The sequence below is a fragment of the Haemorhous mexicanus genome, chromosome 17, assembly GCF_027477595.1.
Source record: "Haemorhous mexicanus isolate bHaeMex1 chromosome 17, bHaeMex1.pri, whole genome shotgun sequence".
Lineage (NCBI taxonomy): Eukaryota > Metazoa > Chordata > Aves > Passeriformes > Fringillidae > Haemorhous > Haemorhous mexicanus.
The window spans coordinates 15979683-16004577 of NC_082357.1; the positions used below are offsets into that span (position 1 = coordinate 15979683).

The following is a 24895-nucleotide window of genomic DNA, read 5'->3' on the forward strand; positions in this document are numbered from 1 at the left end:
GCCCAGCGTAGGAGGAGCAGCACAAAGCTCCCTTAAAAAGACTTTTTCTCTATTTTTTTTGGGGTGTTATTTTGTTTCCTTCAGTTTTGCTAATCTGAATTCCAAGCTGTTTCCTAAAGCTGTTGTTCCTTGGGAAGAGGAGACGTTATCCAAATGAGAATATCCACAGGTTGGAGGGGAGCAGCCACGCACTGAGATATGCTCGAAATAATCTCTGAGCTTCCCTGATATTGGAGCCATCTGCCAAAGCTCAGCTCCAGCAGCTCCCTGGGGATGCTTGAACTCCTCCCTGGCTTTGATTTTAAGATGAATCTTGCTTGAACCTTCTTCTGTCTCTGTTAACTCTCCATCTGTCTCCCTCACTTGACACGCTGTATCCAAGGCTGCTCCCGGTGCTTCCAGAGCTCTCCCTGGCCCGAGGAGAGGAACAAAGGCTTCCCTTCGGTGGGGATGCGTGCTCTGGGAAGGGCTGGGCTCAGGAGCCACCAGAGGTGACCTCCCTGAATTATTCATTCGGCAAAGGGCTCGGGGAAATTGATGATTCCCTTCTCCAGCACATGGGGACGAGGAGTTTGTGCCATGCAATTAGCACACCAAATGGAGCTGAGGGAGGGCAGGGCTCACCCTGCAGGGAGCTGCCTGCCAGGGCTGGGTGCCCTCCTCTGCTGAGGATGCTCCGTGCAGGAGATGGGGCCAGTCCCACCTCCTGTGTCCCAGCAGGGCACCAGGGCATTGTCACCCTGCTCCTCCGTGTGCCAGGGGTGCCACGGGTTTGTGCTCTGCAGGAGGGGCCCAGCAGCCCCAGGAGTTTGCCAGGGAAGCACTGCCTTGAGCCTTTCCTGGCCTTTCCTGTTCCTGGGAATGCCTGGGCTGGCTCCCAGGCTGGCCTGGTGTCTAAGGAGCCAAAGCTCAAAGGGGTTTAGGGCTCTTCCTGGGCAGAAACCCCAGCCCGGGAGGGATTTTGTGTTCTGAGAGCAAACCTTTGGGCACCTCTGGGCAAAGTGTCAGGGGAGAGGGAGCGTGGAGGGCAGGGACGGCAGGGGAGGCTCCCGAGCTCCTCACAGGCTGTGAGGAGAGGAGGGAACAGCAGCAGGGAGCGTCTGCAGCCTGGCCTGGGAGGGCTGCTCCTGGCACTGCAGCTTCTGCTGCTGCGGGACACTGCTGCAGGGCTCCAAGGCATGCAGCAGGGCTCCAAGGCATGCAGCAGCTGCTGCTCGGAGCTGCAGCCCTGCATCCCGGGGACACTAGGGGCAGCTGCAGCTGCAGCCCCTTTCCCAGGGCCAGCCCTGCCCTGCCCTGCTGGAGCTGCAGCCAGATGTGTGTTCTGCACCCTTCAAACGCCTGGAACACGTTTTGATGTGGTTCCTCTGATTGGCAGCTCCTGGAATCAGCAGGGAAACTGCTTTCTGGTTTTTCTGGAGGGTTTGTGAGCAGTGGTTTAAGCCAAGATGCCTTTCTCTGTGTGTGTATATATATATTTAAGCAATACTGTGTTAGCATTTTCCAGCATTTTCTCTCTTTTCATCCTCCACAGTAAGATGTTTCCTAGGGTTTGAGAATGCCCTGCTGCTGTTGAGGTTTCTTAGCTCTCAAACCCAACCCTCCAGGAGATCTTTCCTCCCAGGACTGTGTCAGGGTCCCAGGGAATGGAGGTGTGTGATCTTGCCCTGATGTTTTGGTGCAAATCTTTTCAGATCTGAGACACTGTGCTGGGGCTGCTGTGAAAAATGTGCATCCCAGCAAATCTCCTAAGGCTGGGGGGAGTTGCTGGGCTCAGGCCTCTTGCCTTCCACAGGGTTTGTGTCCTTCCCTTCTCCCAGGACGTGTCTCCCCAGAGCCCCGCAGTGGAGCTGGCCCTGAAGGGGAGTTTAGGGCCAGGAGACCCTCCTGCATTGTGCAGTAAGGAATGGGAAAGGTTAATCTTTCATTCTTGTTGTGTACAAATGGCTTGGGATGTTTGTAGCCCACCAGTGGGATTTGATAACTTTATTACCCAAATAATAAGGTTTACAAATTAACTGTCTAATTAGCAACCTGGGAAAGCTGCTGCTCGTGCTGGGGTTTCTAAACTGACAAAGACATGGGCTGAAGCTGCTGATGGCAGCAGGAGGGCACGGCAGTGGGAAGATCTCTGCAGCCTCCTCACGTCCACTGGGCAGTCGTGGGAGCTGGGACAGGATCACTGCCCTGAGATCCTGCTCCTGGCTCACCCTGCTGGCCCTGTTTCCCTCGTGCATGGATGGAGCACTCACCTGAGCACTGGGCAGGTTCCAGTGGAGCCTGTGCAGCTCCCTTGGAGGCAGAGGCTGCAGAGCCCCCACTGCTGCTTTGCCCTGCACGTGCAGGGAGGTGTTCTGCCTGCCCATCTTCCAGTGGGTTATCCTTGCACAGGACAGAATCACAGAATCCTGGAATGGCTTGGGTGGGAAGGGCCCTCAAAGCCCACCCAGTGCCACCCCTCCTGTGGCAGGGACACCTCCCACTGCCCCAGGCTGCTCCAGCCCTGTCCAGCCTGGCCTGGGACACTGCCAGGGATGGCCTTTAAGGTCCCTTCCCACCCAAACCATTCCATGGCCAGTCCAGCCTGCTGGCCCTCTGGTGTGCCCTGCAGAGCTGGGGTGGCCCCAGCTCCACTGGGAAGGTCCCAGCAGAGCCCAGCCCCTGGCAGCATCGCCTGTGCTCGGGGTGTCACGGAGCCCTCGGAGTTTGTACACACACTTCAGGAGAAATCCCTGCTAATAGAGCTCTAATTTCTTCCTTCCTGCTTCCCAGATGCTTCTGTCTCCATATACAAATGACAGAAATGGTGAGCAATGCTTTCAAGAAAATGTTTGTTTGTTTGACTCAGAAAAGCGAGTGAGAGGTCCTGCGAGGAGAGAGCTCTTGGCAGCTGTTCTGCCTCTAAAGCCTTCTGGGTTTGTTTTTGTTCACAATGGAAAATGTGAAAAGGAAAATGAGTTTACAGCTGGATGTGGCAAGGCACAAAGAGGGGATTGTGAGGTTCATGGCTGATGTCACTTGCCTTTTCCTTGTTCCTTAGGAAAAAGTCCCATGTTGCTGCAACTGGAACCTGCTCTGCTCTTGCCCAGCTCAGTTTGGGTCCTGTGCTCTGTCCCCAAACCTCAGTGCCTGCTCCTCATCTGGCAGAGGCTTTTATTCAGTGTGACTACAGCTCTGGGAAAGGATGTGGAGGATGGGGGAGCCCTGGGGCAGGGCAGGGCGTGGTGCCCGGGCTCCCCTCAGAACAAACCAGGGCTGCTTCCCTGGCTCCCTTTGGGCCCTGGAGCTGAGGTCTCACCTGTGGGACAGGCATGGCAGGGTGCTCAGAGCTGAGCATCCCCAGGGCTGGATGCAGGGTACAGGTGGCCAGGCCAGCCCTGGCAGCCAGGAGGTGACAGAGGTGACATTGCTGCGAGCTGCTGCCTCTGCTCCCCAGCCTGGGGAGCCCCAGCAGTGCTGCCACCTCCAGCTGCAGGGTCAGAGGGGCTGAGACCCCTAAGGAGGGTCTGGGCCATCAGCTGAAGTTACCTACAGTGACAAATGATTCTTTAGGGTCTGTCACCAAAGGTGAGGTGCTCATTTGGCATTTGGGGGAAAAATCAGCCTTGAAATACTGAGCTTTGGCTGCACAAACTGCAGAAACAGTGCTTCAGGCAGGCACCTGCTGCAAGGGTTGGCTGGTTATGGGGATGGGGGTTTAGCTCTGGATTCCTCTCTTGGAGCCTGGGCAGTGGGGATTGATTTCCCTCTCCCAGAAGGGCAGGGCTGGCACTGACGTGTGTGAGGGGAGGAGGACGTGCGTGTCTTCTGGTCTGGCAAACGGGGGCTGGGGAGATGCTGGAGAAAAGCAGAGCTGTGGGAGGAAGATTGCCCACCTGTTCCCTTCGGTACAATCTTCCATTTTTGGCCACATGCACTTTCAGCTCAGATGCTGTGAGCGCCAGATTCTCCCTCTTTTCACTCCCAGCAGTGACCTCAGAGCGTGTGCCACGAGTGACAGTGAGCTCAGAGAACAGGATTGCTCCCAGCCCTCTGACGTTCACCCAACACTTTGTTCTGCTGAGCTTTACCAAAAGGCCTGCTCTGGCTGGGGATGGTCCATAAGGTTTAAAAACCTGCCAGGGCTCTGCTAAAGAACCCTCCTGGCACTGCTCAGAAATCCACGTGGCTGTGGTTTGTTGTGCTGCCTCTAGGCTGTCCTGGTGCCATGCCCTGACCCTGTCCCTGTGTTCTCCTTGCAGTTTGCTGCTTCGTGGTGCACAAGAGGTGCCATGAATTCGTCACCTTCTCCTGCCCCGGTGCTGACAAGGGCCCTGCCTCGGATGTAAGTATGGGTCCTGTGCTGGGCTGGGGCTCATTGGGCTGACAGCACCTGCAGGAGGTGCTCCTCCACTCCCTGGGCTGACAAACACCTGCAGGAGGTGCTCCTCCTCTCCCTGGGCTGACAAACACCTGCAGGAGATGCTCCTCCTCTCCCTGGGCTCACAGCACCTGCAGGAGATCCTCCTCTCCCTGGGCTGACAAACACCTGCAGGAGGTGCTCCTCTCCCTGGGCTGACAAACACCTGCAGGAGGTGCTGCTCCTCTCCCTGGGCTCACAGCACCTGCAGGAGGTGCTCCTCCACTCCCTGGGCTGACAGCACCTGCAGGAGGTGCTGCTCCTCTCCCTGGGCTGACAGCACCTGCAGGAGGTGCTGCTCCTCTCCCTGGGCTGACAAACACCTGCAGGAGGTGCTCCTCCTCTCCCTGGGCTCACAGCACCTGCAGGAGGTGCTGCTCCTCTCCCTGGGCTGACAAACACCTGTAGGAGGTGCTCCTCTTCTCCCTGGGCTGACAAACACCTGCAGGAGGTGCTGCTCCACTCCCTGGGCTGACAGCACCTGCAGGAGGTGCTGCTCCTCTCCGTGGGCTGACAGCACCTGCAGGAGGTGCTGCTCCACTCCCTGGGCTGACAAACACCTGCAGGAGGTGCTCCTCCTCTCCGTGGGCTGACAAACACCTGCAGGAGGTGCTGCTCCTCTCCCTGGGCTGACAAACACCTGCAGGAGGTGCTCCTCCTCTCCGTGGGCTGACAAACACCTGCAGGAGGTGCTGCTCCTCTCCCTGGGCTGACAAACACCTGCAGGAGGTGCTCCTCCTCTCCGTGGGCTGACAAACACCTGCAGCAGGTGCTGCTCCTCTCCCTGGGCTGACAGCACCTGCAGGAGGTGCTGCTCCTCTCCCTGGGCTGACAAACACCTGCAGGAGGTGCTGCTCCTCTCCCTGGGCTGACAAACACCTGCAGCAGGTGCTCCTCCTCTCCCTGGGCTGACAAACACCTGCAGGAGGTGCTGCTCCTCTCCCTGGGCTGACAAACACCTGCAGGAGGTGCTCCTCCTCTCCCTGGGCTGACAGCACCTGCAGGAGATCCTCCACTGCCCGGGCTGAGGGCACCCCAGGGTTGCTGTTTCCCAGCTTGTGGGGTGGTGTAGGTTGGAAAAGCCTCTAAGAATCATCAAGTCCAACCATTCCCCAGCACTTCCAAGGCCAGCACTGCCCCACCTCCCCCCATGCCACATCCACATGGCTTTTAAACCCTTCAGGAACTGGGATTCTCTAGTTGTGGGGACACTCACGGGTTTCTGGAATACCTAAAACACTCAAAACACCCAGGAACTTGTTCTCAGCAGAGCAGAGGGAGCATGGGGAGACAGAGATTTCCCTTTGGGGCCGAGCCTCAGCCTTGCCCCGATGTCCTTCTATGCCTCGTGCCAGGAAACCCCCCAGCCCTTGCTAGCTGAGTCCCAGCCCTGTTTCCCTGAGGATTTCTTTCCCCTGGCTTGGGGGCAGCGGAGCTGGGGAGCCCGGCTCTGCCAGCACCACTCAGGTCTGTCTGGCAGGTTCTGGGTTTTTCCGTGGAAACTGGCTAATTTGGGGAACTGCTGGGAGAGAGGAGCTCGAATTGGGGAAACGACAGAGCACCACAGCTCTCACCCTTAAAAATAGAAGTGGTGGGAGCAGGCGGCGCAGCAGGCTGCGGAAGGTGGAGGCTAACCACGCCTCGGGTCCCACAGTGGGGCTGTGCCCTGGCAGGGAGAGAGGAGAGGCCTTGGGGGCTGAGGCTCGGGGGGCAGCAGCAGTTGGTGAGCTTTGCTCTGGTGCCTGTTCCCCCCCTAGCCCTGCTGTCTGTGCAGCCTCCCCGGGGGCAGCTGCAGCACCCACGGCCCTTCCTCCAGCAGGCCACCAGGCCGGGAGGGGGTGGCAGGGTGGCACTGCTGTCACCCACCCACGGGACAGGAGCCCCTGAGGGCTTCCTGTGCCAGGGACGAGCAGGGAGTGCTGGTGGAGGTGTGGGCAGGAGCTGCTGCCTGCCTGGAGCCAGGGGGTGAGGCTGGCCTGGGGTACCAGAGCATCCCTGCTCCCTCTGCATGGCACTGCCAGGGCCTGTGCCAGAGCAGGGCTCTGTGGCTGTGGGCACAGCCTCTGTCCCAGTGCCCTGGCCAGAACAGGTCACCTGGGGGCACGGGGCTGCAGAGAGGGAAGTGAAGGCCTTGAGCTGCTCCCTTTCCTGTCTCAGCCTCTGCTCCAGCAGTTCCACTCCCTGCTGCCACTGCTGGGGCAAGGGGAGCTGGGAGGGCACAAGGAGACGAGGGAGTGCTGCTGGGGTGAGCCTCCCTGAGGGTCCAGCTGGCCACCCGGGCACTGCAGGGGTCCCTCTGTGGCATGTGGGCATGTGGCAGATGTCCCCAGGGGTGCCACACTCCACGGAGAGCTGCCGGAGGTCTCAGAGCCCTTTGGCCCTTTGCTGTGACACCGTGTGGCCAGGGCACTGCTGGGGCACCTGGGCACTGCCAGGGCACCTCTCCTGTGCCCTCTGAGGCTGGACTGCACATTCTGCCTCCCCTGGCCCCAGCCCTGCCCGAGCAGTGGCACCCAGGGACAGTCAGGCCCTGGGCCAGGCAGGTCCCAGCTGGGCTCTGCAGCAGCTCTGGGTGACCCTGGGCAGCCTCTGCCAGGGCAGGGAAGGGTCTGAATGAAATTGTCACAACCTGAACAGAGCCCACTCCCTAGCAGGGCTGCTGTCAAGGCCCTGGGTCACATTCCCTGTCCCTCACTGCTGTCCCTGGGGTAGCAGTGGCACCGTGGCACGGGCAGGTAACAGCAGACAGGTGACAGCCCAGCACTGCTTGTTAATCTTTTAATGCATAACTTCTGAAAATGAAGATGGAATGCAGTTCTTGGGACTAAGGCAGGGAGAAAATGGCCCTTTTATTGCTTTTTTTGTCCTTTTTCTTTTTTTTCTCTTCAGCAAAGGCTGCCAGAGCCCCTTGGTTCTGTCCCTGCCCCTCTGACACAGGGGTGTCACTGGGGGATGCAGCAGGGCAAGCTTCCTTCCTCCTGCACTGTCAGTCTTCCAGCAGCATAATTATATCTCTAATTTGTCATATTTGTAATTATATAATCATATAATCCTGAAGGAGCTTTGAATCAGGAGAGGAAGAGCTGCTTCAGCAGCCAGTAACGCCTTGCTGGCCTGAGCACAGAGCCAGGGCCAGGGGCTCTGCTGGGAATGATGAAAGCTGGACTTCCCTCTGCTCCCTGGCTGCTGCTAAGCACGGTGAGGACCCAGAGCCACCTGCCCTGGTGGCAGATCTGGTGCCTTCAGGCTGGGCTGCTCACAGGGAAGATTTTGGCAAATCTTCCATGAATCTGAATCTCTGGTGAGCCCCACAGAAAGGAGTTTATTTTATTGCAGGTGTCAAACCTCACAGTGGGCCAGTGGTTCTGCTGAGGGAGGGGAGCAGGGCAGGGATGCTGCAGCCTGGGCTGGGGCTTTGCTGGGAGCCCAGAGCTGCTCTTCCCTGGGGCCTAGACCTGGAGCCAAGGACAAAAAATGTGTTAAAAATATCTCCTAACTTCGCTCCTTGATCTCTGTGTCTTCATAGTGCTGGAGAATTGAGGAGAAAAGCTTTTTGTACCTGTGCAGTGCTTGTGGTCTGCCTGAAAGTTCCCAGTTTGACAACTGGGTAATTCTGATTACTGGAGCTCTGCCCTGGAAGCTCGGGGGGGCTGGAGGGGCTGGAGGTGGTGAGTGCACAGAGAACCTGGGGCAGCTGGTGCTGCACGCCTGGGGAGCAGAGCAGAAGCCCTGGAGAGCAGGGGAATGTCAGAGCCCCTGTCTCTGCCGAGTGCTCCCACTTTGGGCTGGTTCTGTTTGATCTGGCTGGGTTTGAACCTCCTCGAGGAGAGTGGGAGTGTGGCTGTGTGCTTAACCTTGGCAAGGCTACCGAGCAGGAGCTTCCATCTGGGAGAGAGGACTAATTACACATGATAGTGTCTCCAAGCAGGAAAAAAGGGAAGATTAATTGCTTCTTGCAGCAGGGAACGAAGCTGTAGCTGGAACCACTGGTGCTGCAGCCACAGTGCTGTGTTTGTGCTGCACAGCTCTGCAGGCAGGGCTCCTCACTGCTGTCCCGTGGGCCTGGGGGCTCTCCTGAAGGGAGAGCTGCTGAGGAGGGGCTGAGAGCCCAAAGCCCCCTCCCTGAGTGGGACTGACCCACAGCGAGGTCTCCAGGACCCAGAGTCAGCCCGTGTAATGTATTCCAGCTGGCAAACCTAATTATAGCTGGAGCTATTAGCAGAGTGCATAATTATTTAAATTGTAGAGAAAATAATCATTAAAATGACCTTCTTTGCATGATCCTGTTAAAGGTCATCCAATCAGGAGGTGTTAATAAATATCAGAGTTGCTCTGGGAAGGTAACAGGCCAGTGTAGCTACATTTCAATTTTGTGTGTAAATTGTCCCCGTTGGTGGCTTGGGGAGAGGGCTTCAGGAAGGATTCCAGGACGGATTTCTCCCTGGAAAGGGCTCCCTGGTGGGGCCCAGGCCCCCTCTCACCCTGGTGCTGGCCCCGAGCACAGGACTCTGATCCCTGCTCACAGCTCCTGTCCTGATCCCTGCTCACAGCTCCTTTCCTTCTGGATCCCTGCTCACAGCTCCTGTCCTGATCCCTGCTCACAGCTCCTGTCCTTCTGATCCCTGCTCACAGCTCCTGTCCTTCCTTCTGATCCCTGCTCACAGCTCCTGTCCTTCTGATCCCTGCTCACAGCTCCTGTCCTTCCTTCTGATCCCTGCTCACAGCTCCTGTCCTTCCTTCTGGATCCCTGCTCACAGCTCCTTTCCATCCTTCTGATCCCTGCTCACAGCTCCTTTCCTTCTGGGCTGCCCTGGCCAGCATTCTGGCAAATCCTCCCAACCTTCCTGCAACTTGCTGCTTTCTGTTGTCCTGCTAATTAACTTCTCCAGCTCTCGTGCTGTGCCATCTGCCCCCGGAGCAGGCACCTGCTGCCGCCGACAGCTCCCGTGGGATGAAGATGTCTCTGCCTTGCTCCCTCCCAGCACCTTCTGCTGCCTGCCCAGCCCCACCAGAGCCTCTGCTCCTCCTGCCAGGCTGCCGTGCCTTCAGCCCAGTGGCTGAGCAGCCCTTCCCTCCTTGGCTCGGGGCAGGGCAGGGGCTGTGAGCCCAGCTCAGAGGGGCTGGAGCTGGCTCCGTGCCCTTCCCGGGCTCTGCAGTGCCAGGCCTGGGGCTGGCCAGGGCTTGTCCCTCCCTGGGAGGGTGCTGGGGTGGGTGGTGCAGCCTGTGCCCAGCTGGGGGGCACAGTCCTGCCCCAGGGAGGGGTTTGGGGCTCCTTGTGCTGTGCCAGCAGCTGGAGGTGCAGGAAGGTGCCGTGGGAGCCCCCCACTCCTGGAGGTGCAGTGAAATGACTCCCGAGGCATGTGTGAGTTACCAAACATGCCTGAAGGATGTTGAGATGCAAACTGCTCTGGCTGAGGAGCTGAGCTTGGCTTTTTCCTGCTGCTCAGAAGGAGAGAGTGTTCTGTTTGGTGCTGGCAGCAGCAGCCAGAGGAGAACGACTGTCGTCCCTATCCCTGTGCAGCTGTCTGAGAGAGGATGAGATCTGTGGCAGTAGAATGTGTTTGCTGGCAGGGAGCTGCTGGGGCAGGCTGTGTTTGACACGGGAGCAGCCCCAGCACCGTGCCCATGGCTGCTGCTCCTTCCCCAGGTGTTGTATTTACACCCAGGAGCTGCCCCATCCTGCTCCTTCCCCAGGTGTATTTACACCCAGGAGCTGCCCCCTCCTGCTCCTTCCCCAGGTGTTGTATTTACACCCAGGAGCTGTCCCCTCCTGCTCCTTCCCCAGGTGTATTTACACCCAGGAGCTGCCCCCTCCTGCTCCTTCCCCAGGTGTTGTATTTACACCCAGGAGCTGTCCCCTCCTGCTCCTTCCCCAGGTGTATTTACACCCAGGAGCTGCCCCCTCCTGCTCCTTCCCCAGGTGTATTTACACCCAGGAGCTGCCCCCTCCTGCTCCTTCCCCAGGTGTTGTACTTACACCCAGGAGCTGTCCTGTCCTGCTCCTTCCCCAGGTGTATTTACACCCAGGAGCTGCCCCCTCCTGCTCCTTCCCCAGGTGTTTATTTACACCCAGGAGCTGCCCCCTCCTGCTCCTTCCCCAGGTGTATTTACACCCAGGAGCTGCCCCTTCCTACTCCTTCCCCAGGTGTTTATTTACACCCAGGAGCTGTCCCCTCCTGCTCCTTCCCCAGGTGTATTTACACCCAGGAGCTGTCCTGTCCTGTCCTGCTCCTTCCCCAGGTGTTGTACTTACACCCAGGAGCTGCCCCCTCCTGCTCCTTCCCCAGGTGTTTATTTACACCCAGGAGCTGTCCCCATCCTGTTCCCTCCCCAGGAACTCTCCCCCTCCTGTTCCCTCCCCAGGAGCTGTCCACCCCCTGCACAGCCCCTGTGCCCTGGGGGCTCTGGAATGCTGCAAACTGCAGGAAAGCCCCTCTGCTGTCTCTGACTGCTGCAGCAATGTCCAGGTGCCCCTGTGGCCTGGCAGGCTCGGGCAGGCTGTGAGGAGCAGTGGGGCTGCAGAATGCTCCAGAATGCTCCAGAATCCTGGAACCACAGGCTGGTTTCACCTGGCAGGGACTTTAGAGGCCTCTGAGTTCCAGGGCCCTGCTGGAGCCCCAGGCCAGTTTTCCTCTGGTGTGTGACCTCCTCTGGGGGCTGACTGGGATTTCTTGTGGCTCTTCCCACTGACCCAAGGACCCATCACCCCCCCTGCTCCCGAGCTTCCCTGCCTGGTTCTGCTGGGGCTTGCTCTATGTCTCAGGCAAGGTGTTTTCCCAGCCCTGTGCAGGCAGGTGGGGAGCAGGGCCAGGGCAGCAGCTCCCTCCCAGCAGGGCTGCTCCCTGTCCCTGTCCTAAGAACAGCCTGCAAGGTGACAGGATGTCACAGGGCCAGCCCTGCCCCAGCCTCCTGCCATCCGTGCTTCCCCTGGAAGGGAAGCCAGACCACTTCTGTCTGCTGGGAGCTGTTCCCTGCACAGCCAGGGGATTTTCCACATGGAAATGTGGGGATCAGAAGCGAAGGTTTGGGTTTATGTCCCTGCCAGGGTTTGCTGAGTGCAGGCAGTAAGCTGTGGCTGTGTTGCATTTGCTCTTATGCTGTTTAAATCACTGTGAAATTCACTTTGAAATGGTCTCTTCCCATGAACTGTGCTAATTCTTCTTCAGCAGAGATCATTTGAATCTTTCTTTGCAATGAGATGGGGAAAGCACAGCCCCTAACGTTGGAGGGAAGGGAAGGGAAGGGAAGGGAAGGGAAGGGAAGGGAAGGGAAGGGAAGGGAAGGGAAGGGAAGGGAAGGGAAGGGAAGGGAAGGGAAGGGAAGGGAAGGGAAGGGAAGGGAAGGGAAGGGAAGGGAAGGGAAGGGAAGGGAAGGGAAGGGAAGGGAAGGGAAGGGAAGGGAAGGGAAGGGAAGGGAAGGGAAGGGAAGGGAAGGGAAGGGAAGGGAAGCTATGCCATGCACTGGCTCTGCTCATGGCAATTTCCAGCTCTGCTCCAAAAAAGCTGCTCCTGCCCCGTTCTTCAGGCTGGCTCAGCACTGCTGGGGGAGGAGTGGAGCCTTTTCTTTTCTTGGCAAACTTCTTTTTAACCATTCTTGTTTCAAGTCTCAGCATCTGCATACGCAGTGTTCTCGTCAGTCCTGTCTCCGTGGTACAAAAATAGTCTCTGTACAGCCACTTCAGCCCTGCTCAGAAATGATCCCAGAATCGCCACTTTCTGGCACTTTCTGAGGCGCTGGCCAAGGTGACACCAGCCCCTCTCAGCCAGAGCCCTGCAGCTCTTCCTCTGCAGGCCTGGCTGCTCCATCACAGCCTCTGGCTCTGCCCCTGGGGCTGGGAGCAGAAGGGGAAGCTCTGGGCAGGGGTGCTGCTCTGGGGAGCCCAGCCCTGCACTGGGGAGCCCAGCCTGCTGTGGGGAGCCCAGCCCTGCTGTGGGGAGCCCAGCCCTGCTGTGGGGAGCCCAGCCTGATCTGGGGAGCCCAGCCTGATCTGGGGAGCCCAGCCCTGCTCTGGGGAGCCCAGCCTGCTTTGGGGAGCCCAGCCCTGCTGTGGGGAGCCCAGCCCTGCTGTGGGGAGCCCAGCCCTGCTGTGGGGAGCCCAGCCTGATCTGGGGAGCCCAGCCTGCTGTGGGGTGCCCAGCCCTGCTGTGGGGAGCCCAGCCTGATCTGGGGAGCCCAGCCTGATCTGGGGAGCCCAGCCCTGCACTGGGGAGCCCAGCCCTGCTCTGACTCTTTGCTTTTCCAGCTCCAGCTTCTCCAACTCCGGGTGCCAGTGGGAGTTCAACATCCTTCTCATCGAGTGGGAATTGCCTCCTTCTGCACAGAGCTGGTGTTTTTTATGAATGACTGCTGCTCTGGCTTGCCTGAGCAGGAGTCTCTGTTCCTGGAAGGGAGCACAGCAGCTTGGGGGTGATCCCTGGGGTGGCACGTGCTGCCCTGTGTCCCCTGCCCCGTGTCCCCTGCCCCGTGGCCCCTGCCCCACCTCTCTGCCTGAGGCAGGGGGGCTGTGCTGTGCCTGGGGGCTCTGCAGGATGCAGGGCTGGACAGCCAGAGAGCTCCTCTCTCCCAGGACACTGGCTAGGCTATCAGGATCACAGCGTGGCTTGGGATGGAACTTTCCAGACCATCTCAAGGCTGAGTCCCAGCTGCCTCACGGGGGAAACTCCCCCACCTCCTGTTCTAGCCTAAAATCCAGGCTTCGTTTCTCTGCTCTCCTGTAAGTGTCTGAGGAATGCAAAAGGCTCTCAGACCTGAGGAGTCACTGGCAGAAGGGGCTGCTTGGGGTGTCCAGAGGGCAGGTTGGTTGTCCCCTTGTCCCCCCGGCCTTCCCTGCTGTTCTGCCAGCTGGAGCCCTGCTGGGGGCTGTGGCTGCAAGCAGGTTCCTAGGGGTAAAATGTGAGATATTTCCAGTTTCAGTGCCCTGGCTGGAGCCTGTGCCTGACCCCTGGCACGGCACAGACCGAGTGAAAGGAGGCTCTGTTGGTTTTCCCCTCTGGGTGCCATTGGGGTTTTCTGTGGTGCTGAGCACTAGAGCAGAATGCTGTCATTAATGCAGCTGGAGGCTCCAATGCAACAGTGCTGGGAAATGAATTTCAGGGGGATGGAATGTATTGGTGGTGATGTTATAGCTCGCTTCTGATTCCACTCTTTATTTATTTACTCTGCTCACAGTGCCCTGAAAAGGTGTCTTTGCTAATGCCTGGGCAGCTTTCCAGGCCATTAAAAAGCTGCTCAGCTCGAATGACAGAGCTGGGAGCTGAGCCTCATCCCTAACCCTTAAACAATTAACATGAGCTGAAATCAAGCTGCTCCAGCTGGAGCCTTCCCCTGGCCTGTGCTGCTCCTGGGGTGTGAGCCCAGCAGCTGCCCTGCCCAGCCCCTGCTCCAGGCTCTCCTGAGCCCCCAGGATTGTCCTCTCTTGCACAGAACGTGCCAAGAAAGGCCAAACCCCTGCTCTGCCCCGTGCTCTGTCCCAGTGCTGGGCTCTGGCTCCCTGTTGAGAAGCTGTTCCTTCTGGAAGTTTTCTCTGGCACAGGTGCCCAGAGCAGCTGGGGCTGCCCCTGGATCCCTGGCAGTGTCCCAGGCCAGGCTGGGCAGGGCTGGAAGCACCTGGGACAGTGGGAGCTGTCCCTGCCATGGCAGGGGTGGCACTGGGTGGGATGTAAATTCCCTCCCAATCCATTTTGATTCCATGATTTTGGTTTGTTTGGCTCTAACTCCTGTTGACCCTTGCTGGAGCCCAGGAGTTTGCCAGTGCCTGCACAAGGGATAAAGGGATAAACTGGGCTCTGCTGGGTCTGCACCCTCTGCTGCTGGGCAAAAATCTGCCCTTGCTTGTAAGAAAGCTTAAAAACAAAAAGTATCCCCTAAGCAGCTTGAATGCCTGGGAGTGTGAGGGGAGGGCTGGCACCAGAGCACAGGAGATGTTTCCTGGGCAGGCTTAATATAGATGGAATCACGGGTGGCTTTTCCTGCTCTGCGTGGAAGCTGGGCAGTGTCCAGCCCTTCTGCTGGTTCCTACCTGCCACTTTCACCTGGTGCTTTCCATGCTAAGACCGAGTTATTGAAAAACAGTGAATCCTCAGCCAAGCCAGTGCATTGCTTTTTCATTGTTATGGCAACACAGACGAAGAGGAATAAAGCTGGATCCTGGTGGCTGCTGGAAAAGGTCCCCAGGAGTTGGTGGCAGTTGACTGAAGTCCATTAGCAGCACCTCCGGAGCCAGCTGGCATTTGTGATGGGGAGAGCAGGGGTGCCTTGCCAACATCTGATGCAAGTTCATAATCCTTGTCCTTTGTTTTCCTCCCAGGATCCCCGGAGCAAACACAAATTTAAAATCCACACGTACTCCAGCCCCACCTTCTGTGACCACTGCGGGTCCTTGCTGTACGGGCTCATTCACCAGGGGATGAAATGTGACAGTAAGTGACCGATGGCACGGGGGCTCGGCCACCCCGTGGGGGGCTCAGGCACCCCAGGATCCAGGGCTGCAGCCAAGAGCCCGTGCCCTGTGCCAGCAGTGTGGAGCTGCAGGGCTCTGAGTGCCCGAGGGACCCCAGCGGGCACCTCCTCACCGGGTGTGGGCAGTCCCCGGGGCTGCTGCAGGGAGAGGGGAGGGCAAGGCGCTGGCTTGGGGGGAGGCTCCCCCATCCCTCTGCAGCAGCATCCCCCCACATCCCTCTGTACAGCACCCCCACATGCCCCGCTGCAGCAGCATCCCCCAAACTCCTCTCCAGAAGCACCCCCACAGCAGCAACCCCCTCTGCATCCCGCGGTACCCGGCCTCCCCTGCATCCCCCGCTGCATCCCGCGGTACCCGGCCTCCCCTGCATCCCCCCCGCATCCCGCGGTACCCGGCCTCCCCTGCATCCCCCCGCAGCATCCCGCGGTACCCGGCCTCCCCTGCATCCCCCCGCAGCATCCCGCGGTACCCGGCCTCCCCTGCATCCCCCCACAGCATCCCGCGGTACCCGGCCTCCCCTGCATCCCCCCGCGGTACCCGGCCTCCCCTGCATCCCCCTCTGCATCCCGCGGTACCCGGCCTCCCCTGCATCCCCCCGCGGTACCCGACCTCCTCTGCATCCCCCACAGCATCCCGCGGTACCCGGCCTCCCCTGCATCCCCCCGCGGTACCCGGCCTCCCCTGCATCCCCCCGCGCATCCCCGCAGCCTCGCCGTGCCCGCCGGAGCCGCTCTCCAGCGCTGGCTCCGAGTGACACCCTGTGGCTGTGGCCGGGCGCTGCCGCCGCTCTCCCGGCGCTGCAGCGGGGGAATTGCTGCGCAGGGAGCAGAACACGGGGGCTGGAAGCAGAGGGAAGGGATGGCATCGGTAATTTTCCGAGTTAATCCTGTGTGTTCCTATTTAAGGGGACTGGGACATGCAGCATGTGCGAGCTCGGCTGCTCCTTGCTCAGGGATGGGGAAGCTTGGCTGTCTGGGAACAGCTTATTCCTTAGAACCTTGGGAATCCTGCCAAGGGGAAGTGAGCTGCTCTGAAATGTAAATACTGATATATGGATCTCTATAGATAGATAGATCCCCGTGCCTCTCTCTGTGTGCAGATACTCGGGTAGGTTTTAGTGCCCCTTTTTGGCTCCTGCTGGATCCAGCTGAGCACCCCGGGGGTGATGGGAGAGAATTTTAATGAGTCAGCAGAACTGAAGCAGTTGCACAAGGGCCCAAAGCCCTGGGGTCTGTCAGGCAGGACCCAGAGCTCTGCCTGTGGGCTCCTGTGGGTTGCTCCTGTGGGTTGTTCCTGAGCCCAGGCTCTGTGGAGCCTTGAAGACCCGTTTGCTCTGCGTTCAGCCCGCAGCCCCTCACATCAGCCCGGTTTGGGAGGAGGGCAGGCTGTCCCCGTGCCCCGCTCAGCGGTGGCAGCGTGCTGAGTGTCCCCTGTGTCCCCCAGCCTGCATGATGAACGTGCACAAGCGCTGCGTGATGAACGTGCCCAGCCTGTGCGGGACGGACCACACGGAGCGCCGGGGCCGCATCTACATCCGCGCTGACATCGACAAGGACGTGCTCACCGTCGTAGGTACGTGCTGCCAGGGCTGCCAGGGGCTGCCAGGGGCTGCCAGGGCTACCAGGGACTGCCAGGGACTGCCAGGGCTACCAGGGACTGCCAGGGACTGCCAGGGATTGCCAGGGGCTGCCAGGGACTGCCAGGGGCTGCCAGGGGCTGCCAGGGCTGCCAGGGACTGCCAGGGGCTGCCAGGGACTGCCAGGGGCTGCCAGGGGCTGCCAGGGGCTGCCAGGGCTGCCAGGGACTGCCAGGGACTGCCAGGGGCTACCAGGGACTGCCAGGGGCTGCCAGGGACTGCCAGGGGCTGCCAGGGCTACCAGGGACTGCCAGGGACTGCCAGGGCTACCAGGGACTGCCAGGGCCTGCCAGGGATTGCCAGGGGCTGCCAGGGACTGCCAGGGACTGCCAGGGACTGCCAGGGACCACTAGGGGCTGCCAGGGACTGCCAGGGGCTGCCAGGGCTGCCAGGGGCTCCCGTGCCTGCTGCCAGTGCCCAGGAGCCCCTGCAAGGCAGGACAAGGCTTTGAGCCTCCTCTGGCAGAGCCTGCCTGGGCTCCAGGGCTCGCTGTGTGATGGCACTCCCAGGCACAGACTTTTCCAAGCGGTTTTTGAGTGATGAAGAATTTCAGCCTCTGCAGGGCCCCGGGGAGGGTGTGGTTTGTGCCAGGGATCAGGATGGTCCCGTCTCCAGAGGCTTTTCCCACCTGGATTTTGAGTTCCCAGGGAATAATGCTTCCCCATGACCTTAACACCTCACAGACCATGGAGCCACGTTCCTCTTGTCCCCACTGCGGGGCCGCCAGACCGAGCTGTGGCTCTGGGGCTGGCGGAGCAGTGCCAGCGGGGTGGGAGGCAGGGACTGCTGTCAGTGACATCCCCGAGGGGCTGGGAGGGGCTGGGAGGGACTGGGAGGGGGCTGCTGCCCACGCGGGGAGCAGGCAGCCCCGGAGCTGTCGCGGTTATTCCCCGATGAGTCAAAGCCCGGGGTGTGAAGTGGCCCCGAGTGGGCGGGACCCCGGCTGGGACCCCCGGGGCAGCACCGGGGCCGTCTCCATGCCGCCCGCCCTCGGGGGCTCTCCCGCAGCAGCCCGGTTCCCACATCCCGGCACAGCCGGAGGAGCTGTGACATCCCGGGGCTGTGTCTGTGGGACGGGGCTGGCTCCGTGGGATGCCGTGGTGCTCCTGCTGCTCTGACGGGTGCTCGTGCCCCCGGGAGAGCCACCAGCAGTGTTCTCAGGAAAAACACCAAGCTGCTGAAAATGTTAATGAGAAACTGAAAGAAGTTGTGGAGGACTTTATAATTTATTTTTTGTTGGGTTTGTCCTTAAAAGAGAGCCTCAGTGGAGCAGGCAGAACTGTGTTTGCAGAAGTCCTGCTTCCCAGGCACCTTCCTGAAGGTTGGACAGAGTGATCTTGGAGGTCTTGGTGATCTTGGAGGTCTTGGTGATTGTGGACATCTTGGTGGTCTTTTCCAGCCCTAATGATCCTGTGGTTCCCTCCACCTCCATCAGATGCCGGTGGGTGCAGATCCCACCCTGCTGCTGGCACCACGGGCTCCCTGGTGCCGAGTTCCCACCGCCCCAGGGGCAGGGAGGAGCTCCCCAGCCCCGTGCTGTGCAGCTGCATTTCCATCTCTCCAGCTGGGTTTGGAAGGCTGGTTTATTTCTGGCCCGCTCTGGAGGTGTTGGTGCAAACGTGTCAGCTGTTGGCTTTTCCAGAAAGGAAGGGAAGCGTGCTGGGCTCTCCAGAGCCGAGTGGGAGAGCTTTGGGAGAGCAGAGCTGGGCACTGGGGAGCCCAGATGGCCCTCAGAGCACAGGTGGGCACCGAGCCCCTGGGAGATGGAGCCACCCAGGGCTGTGCTGGCACTGCTGAGGAGCCCTGGGGCAGCTCTGGGCCCTCACAACAGGGACACCGAGGGGCTGGAGCCCCAGGAAGGGCTGAGGGAGCTGGGAAGGGGCTGGAGAATTCCTGAGGGAGCTGGGAAGGGGCTGAAGAATTCCTGAGGAGCTGGGAAGGGGCTGGAGAATTCCTGAGGAGCTGGGAAGGGGCTGGAGAATTCCTGAGGGAGCTGGGAAGGGGCTCAGCCTGGAGCAAAGGAGGCTCAGGGGGCCCTTGTGGCTCTGCACAGCTCCTGCCAGGAGGGGACAGCCGGGGGGTCGGGCTGTGCTCCAGGGAACAGGGACAGGAGCAGAGGGAACGGCCTCAGGCTGGGCCAGGGCAGGCTCAGGGAGGATTTTTGGGAGAATTTCCTCCTGGAGGGGCTGCCCAGCCCTGGCACAGCTGCCCAGGGCAGGGTGGAGTCCCATCCCCGAGGGGATTTAACAGCCCTGTGCATGTGGCACTTGGGGACATGGGACAGTGCTGGCCTGGGCAGTGCTGGAGCAACAGCTGGGCTGGATGGGCTTAGAGGAATTTCCCGAGCAGAACGATTCCCGCAGGACCCGCCCTGGGGGGCACAGGGGGCACGCCGGGGAGTGCTGTGGGCAGGGGCAGAGCCCGGCTGGTGGGAAATGCCCTTTGCAGGCTCCGGCAGGAATCCCAGCACGGGGCAGGGCTCTGTGCGGGACGGGAGGGATGCAGGGGGATGAGGGGGATGGAGGGGGATGGAGGGGGATGGAGATGGATGAGGGAGATGGAGGGGGATGGAGGGAGATGAAGGGGGATGAGGGAGATGGAGGGGGATGCAGGGGGATTGAGGGGGATACAGGGGGATGGAGGAGGATGAGGGGGATACAGGGGGATGGAGGAGGATGAGGGGGATACAGGGGGATGGAGGAGGATGAGGGGGATACAGGGGGGTGAGGGGGATACAGGGGGATGGAGGAGGATGAGGGGGATACAGGGGGATGGAGGAGGATGAGGGGGATACAGGGGGATGGAGGAGGATGAGGGGGATACAGGGGGATGAGTGGGATACAGGGGGATGGAGGGGGATGAGGGGGATACAGGGGGATGGAGGAGGATGAGGGGGATACAGGGGGATGAGGGGGATGCAGGGGGATGGAGGAGGATAAGGGCGATACAGGGGTGTGAGGGGGATACAGGGGGATGGAGGAGGATGAGGGGGATACAGGGGGATGAGGGGGATACAGGGGGATGGAGGAGGATGAGGGGGATACAGGGGGGTGAGGGGGATGCAGGGGGATGGAGGAGGATGAGGGGGATGCGGGGGATGGAGGGGATGCGGGGGGCTGGAGCAGCCCCTGAGCCCTGCGGGGTGCGAGGCAGCGCGGTGAGCCCGCCCTGCCCCTGCCGCTCGGGAAAACGGGGCTGCTGCTGCTGGGGGACATCTTCTCTTCTCCCCCGGGAATTTGGGGCGCCGTGGCGGGCCGGAGCAGCCGCTGTGCCGTGGGAAGGTGCCCGGTGCCTGCAGGCGGCAGCACGGGCACGGCCAACTCCGCTTGGGCTGTGCTGCCGAGCTGACAAACCTGCGGGGATGTGCCGAACGCTCTTCAGCTCTGCGCTGCTCTCCTCGCTTACTCTGAGCTTTCCCCTTCTCTTTGTAAAGCCGGTCTATCCCTCCCTGTGGAAAACACGGATTTTCACGGAATCATCGAGTCCTGCAGTGGTTTGGATTGGAAGGGACCTTAAAATTCATCTCCAAAGCTCGTGGGCAGGGAGATCTTCCACTGCCCAGGCTGCTCCAGCCCCAGTGTCCAGCCTGGTCTGGGACACTGCCAGGGATCCAGGGGCAGCCCCAGCTGCTCTGGGCACCTGTGCCAGGGCCTGCCCACCCTGCCAGGGAACGATTCCTCCCCTATAATTAGAACGTGGGATGTGTCTCTGGCCCTGGTGCAGGACACACACCCAGGGCACTGCCTGGCTGCTGTGGGACAGCACATCCCTGTGCTGCACCCTCACATCCCTGTGCTGCTCTGGGCTTTGATCAAGTGCCTTATTAGTGGCAAAAGGCTGTGGAGTAAAGTAGGAAATCCAGGGAATGGACAGGGCACGGGGGCACTGCCCAGTTCTGCCTCTGTGATGGCAGAGCTGGCAGTGCAGGTGGTGCTGGGGTGTCATACTCAGGGCTGTGGGTGTCTGAGCCTGGGAAACGCAGGGCTGGGAGGGCTGGGATGTGTTAGAGCCACATCTGCTCCAGGCTGGGAGCTCTGTGCAGGGCTCTGTGCACGGCTCTGGACCAGGACCAGCTCTTCCCACCTCAGCTGTGCAGTACCACAGCATCCCCTGCACCTCAGCTGTGCAGTGCCACAGCATCCCCTGCACCTCAGCTGTGTGTGCTGTGCCACAGCATCCCCCTGCACCTCAGCTGTGCGTGCTGTGCCACAGCATCCCCTGCACCTCAGCTGTGCTGTGCCACAGCATCCCCTGCACCTCAGCTGTGCCACAGCATCCCCCTGCACCTCAGCTGTGTGTGCAGTGCCACAGCATCCCCTGCACCTCAGCTGTGCAGTGCCACAGCATCCCCTGCACCTCAGCTGTGTGTGCTGTGCCACAGCATCCCCTGCACCTCAGCTGTGCCACAGCATCCCCTGCACATCAGTTGTGCAGTGCCACAGCATCCCCTGCACCTCAGCTGTGTGTGCAGTGCCACAGCATCCCCTGCACCTCAGCTGTGCAGTGCCACAGCATCCCCTGCACCTCAGCTGTGTGTGCCACAGCATCCCCTGCACCTCAGCTGTGCTGTGCCACAGCATCCCCTGCACCTCAGCTGTGCAGTGCCACAGCATCCCCCTGCACCTCAGCTGTGCCACAGCATCCCCTGCACCTCAGCTGTGCCACAGCATCCCCTGCACCTCAGCTGTGCTGTGCCACAGCATCCCCCTGCACCTCAGCTGTGTGTGCTGTGCCACAGCATCCCCTGCACCTCAGCTGTGTGTGCAGTGCCACAGCATTCCCCTGCACCTCCGGGAGCTGGGCTCAGGGGACAGGGCCAGGGAGGTGCAGAGATTAATGGTGAGGAGCAGAGCTGCAGGGTCTGTGCTGTGGGCACTGGGGAGTCTCCAGCGTGCCCTTAGCCCTGTCGGTGTGTCTGTGTGGGGCAGAGGGTGCCCTGTGCTCCTCCCCTCCCTTGGGGATGTCCCTGTGCCCGTGGTGCCCGTGGTGCCCATGCTCCCAGCAGTTCCTGCCCAGCTCCCTGGCAGTCCTGAGCCTCCTGGGGCACAGAGCTTCCCTCTTTACCCACCTGATGAGGGAAAACAGTGACCAAAACTGAAACCAATTATGCTGATTAGATAAACGAGCTGGAAGTGCGTTAATTAATAATCACCGGCCCAGGCAGATGCAGCTGTAAGGAGTCCTGTGCCTTTCCCATTGTACGAGCATGTGCAAATAGACTCTTACCAGAGCATTAATTAAATGGTTTAACTCAGCAGGGTGCTAATCCGGGTGCTGATGGGATGGGGCTGCTCCTGCCCAGGGGTGTTGGTGCTGCTGCAGGGGAAGCTGAGTGCTGCAGGTCAGCCCGAGAGCCCTCCCCTCTCACATCCCATCCGAGCTGTGGGATGGAGGGCCAGGAGAGGTGATGGGCTGGGATGAGGGCGTGGAGCTCTGCCCTTGCAGGGACCCAGCCTTTGGAAGGGTTTTTAGCAGATCCATAGAATCCTGGAATGGGTTTTTGAGACCATTCAGCTGCAAGCCCTGGCCATGGGCAGGAGCACCTTCCCTTGGACCAGGCTGCTCCAGGTCCTTGGACCCTCCCAGGGCTGTGAGAGCCAGAGTTTCCCTGTGCCAGGGCCTTCTCCTTCGGAGGGCAGTGGGAAGCAGAGCTTCCTGCTCTGAACAGGCTCCGAGAGGAGGGGGCAGCCCATGGCAGCTGCCTGGAGGTTGGGGCAGGAGTGGGTTTGTAGTGGGCTCTCTTTTCATTTCACATCAAAGGGAGCCCCACGTGGCAGATTCAGGAAATCACTTGCTGGGGTTTGTTTATCCAGTGCATTAATCTTGCCTTTCCTTGAAAGCCTGGGGGCTGGGGAAGGGCCTTGCCCTGCTGCCAGAGCCGCAGAGAGCTCCTGGCCTGACCCCCGTGCCCTGGGAGGGGGGCAGACTGATCTGCTCCCACCTTTCCCAGGCACACGTGGGTGTCTCTTCCCAAGCTCTGCAGTTACAGCTGCCAGAGTCATTCAGAGATTTTGTCTGATCTGTTATTGAGAAGCTGCTGCAAACTTTGCAGAGTAAATTCCAGTATCATTCACCCAGCTCTGCCTGCCCTGGCAGAGTGGTGACATCTCCTTCCCACGCTGTGTGGAGAGGAGGGCACTGCCCCCCTGAACCACCCCCCCAGGCATGCCCAGAGCTTGCCAGCATCTGGTCCTGACCATGGCTGAGCCCACAGTGGCATCTCCTTGGCCACACTTGGAACCCAGAGTGATTTAGGACTGGCTTTAAATGCGATCATAACACTCTTACTCATCACTGCTAATAATGATGTTACTGCTTCTTAATGATGCACAAAACTGTCAGGATATGAGAGATATAAAACTGTTCTACATCAGATTCAGCTGTCAAATAAATGCCATAAGTGCTGGCGAGGAGCTTTCCTCCCCTGCTGTGAGGCATGGCTGCTGTGCTGCTCCACGTTTCCATTTCTCCCTTGCTTCATTGTTGATTTCTGCTTGAAAAGTCAGGAAGTTTCTTAAGGTCAAGAAGAAGCATTTTGCTTTTTTTAAATGAATAGATAAAATTATTCCCATTAATGAAATTTTGAGGTCTGCACGCTGAGATAATAAAATGAGGTAATCAAATCTCATGCTTCAGGGCATAAACTGATTAACTGCAGGGCCAGGAACGGCTTCTCCTGCTCCTTAAAGAAGAGAAGGGCAGCAGATAAACAGCAGAGGGCTGTTCAAGAGCCTCCAGAGGCTGTGCTGGCTCTGGGACAGTGGCACATGGAGCAGAGTGGCAGCAGCTCTGTGTGACATCAGTCTGTGTCCCCTCCCAGCGAGGGGACCCCGGGCTGTGACAGCCCAGAGCCTCTGCCAGCCCTGGGCTCCTCCTGCTGCTCCCATGGGGGGTCCTGGGGGGTTTCTGCTGGCCCTGGGGCAGGGGGAGGGCTAGGTCAGAGCGAGGACCGCCCCAGGCCCCTGCCCTGGCACTGCCATCCCTGCCCTGGCACTGCCCACGGGCTGTCCCTGAGGCTCCCAGTACTGCAGGTGGGCAGGGGCACTGGGAACACGTTTTCATGGTGGTTTTACAGCCAGGAAGGTGGCAGGAGGCAGGAGGAGCTGGGGGTGGGGGCTGTGGGGGAGCCCAGGCTCAGCAGGGCACTGGGAGCATGGTTCCCCATGCCCTGGCAGCACTGGGGGGCACAGAAGCCCCAGAGGGTGGCACTGGGTGGTCTTTAAGGTCCCTTCTGAGCCAAAGCACCCCAGGAGTTGGTGATTCTGTGGCAGCAGCCCTGGCTGGTGCCACCCTCAGGGATGGAGGGGCAGGAGGGGCCGGGGCTGCTGCAGGGCCCTCTGGGGATGGAGGGAGGGGCAGCCCTGCTTCCCACGCCTCTCCTGCCTCACAAGCTGCTCTCAGGGCTGTCACCTTTGATAAATGAGCTCGTTTATAAACGCACAGTTGAATTTTGGCCACGAGTTCGGTTCCATGGAGCTGGAAATTGGGCAGTGCTTTGGGAGGACAGCAATAGATGGCAGATTTGGGGGCATTGATTTGCTTTTCAAAGCTCTCTGGTCCCCAGCCTCATCAGAAATTCCTCACTGGTGAGTTGGGAACTGGGCAATTGGTTTTACCCTTCTGTCTCTGAAAGTACCTTGGGCCATCCTGTGGTGCTGCATACCAGCTGGAGTTCCTTCCTCCTCCTCCTCCTCCTGGTGGGATTAGGGGGTGCACTGAGCCCCCCATGAGTCTCACAGCAGAGCTGCTGCTGGGACCTGCTGGGATTTCGGGCTGTTCCCAGCAGGGCAGGACCCTCTGTGCCTGATCCCTGGGGAGGGGGCTCTGCTCTGGCCTTCCTTGCAAACAGCTTTTCCCCAGGTTATGGCTCAGTTCCATCCTAACCCATCAGACTTCCCACCTCTGCTATCTGTGCTCAGCCTGGGGGGGAAGATAAGATCCTTCTCCTGGCAGACAGACCTTTCTGGACTTAATCTGGGCGAAGAGACTCAGCTCAGCCTGGCTGTATTTAATTTGTCCAAGCTGCAATCCAATTAGAAGCAGCTGAGTCACCTCAGGTTTGCTCTTCCCGCTCTGCTCCTGCTTCCCGGAGGAGCTGCTGGGCCCCAGAGCTGGGCTCCGCCGGGCCCCAGAGCTGGGCTCCGCCGGGCCCCAGAGCTGGGCTCCGCCGGGCCCCAGAGCTGGGCTCCGCCGGGCCCCAGAGCTGGGCTCTGCTGGGCCCCAGAGCTGGGCCCCAGAGCTGGGCTCTGCCGGGCCCCAGAGCTGGGCTCTGCCGGGACCCAGAGCTGGGCTCCACTGACCCCAGAGCTGGGCTCTGCCGGGCCCCAGAGCTGGGCTCTGCCGGGCCCCAGAGCTGGGCTCTGCTGGGCCCCAGGGCTGGGCTCTGCTGGGCCCCAGGGCT

The 24895-nt window shown here is 60.0% G+C and overlaps 1 protein-coding gene across 2 annotated transcripts in view; it reads left to right on the forward strand.

Annotated features, from left to right (window-relative positions):
- Nucleotides 1–24895, forward strand: part of PRKCB (protein kinase C beta) — a 98545-nt gene that overhangs the window by 33653 nt on the left and 39997 nt on the right. For both annotated transcript variants that reach the window (XM_059861282.1, XM_059861281.1), the window contains exons 3-5: nucleotides 4242–4324; nucleotides 14706–14817; nucleotides 16302–16430. In XM_059861282.1, coding sequence (XP_059717265.1) covers nucleotides 4242–4324; nucleotides 14706–14817; nucleotides 16302–16430 — 324 coding nt within the window. The remainder of the gene's footprint in view (nucleotides 1–4241; nucleotides 4325–14705; nucleotides 14818–16301; nucleotides 16431–24895) is intronic.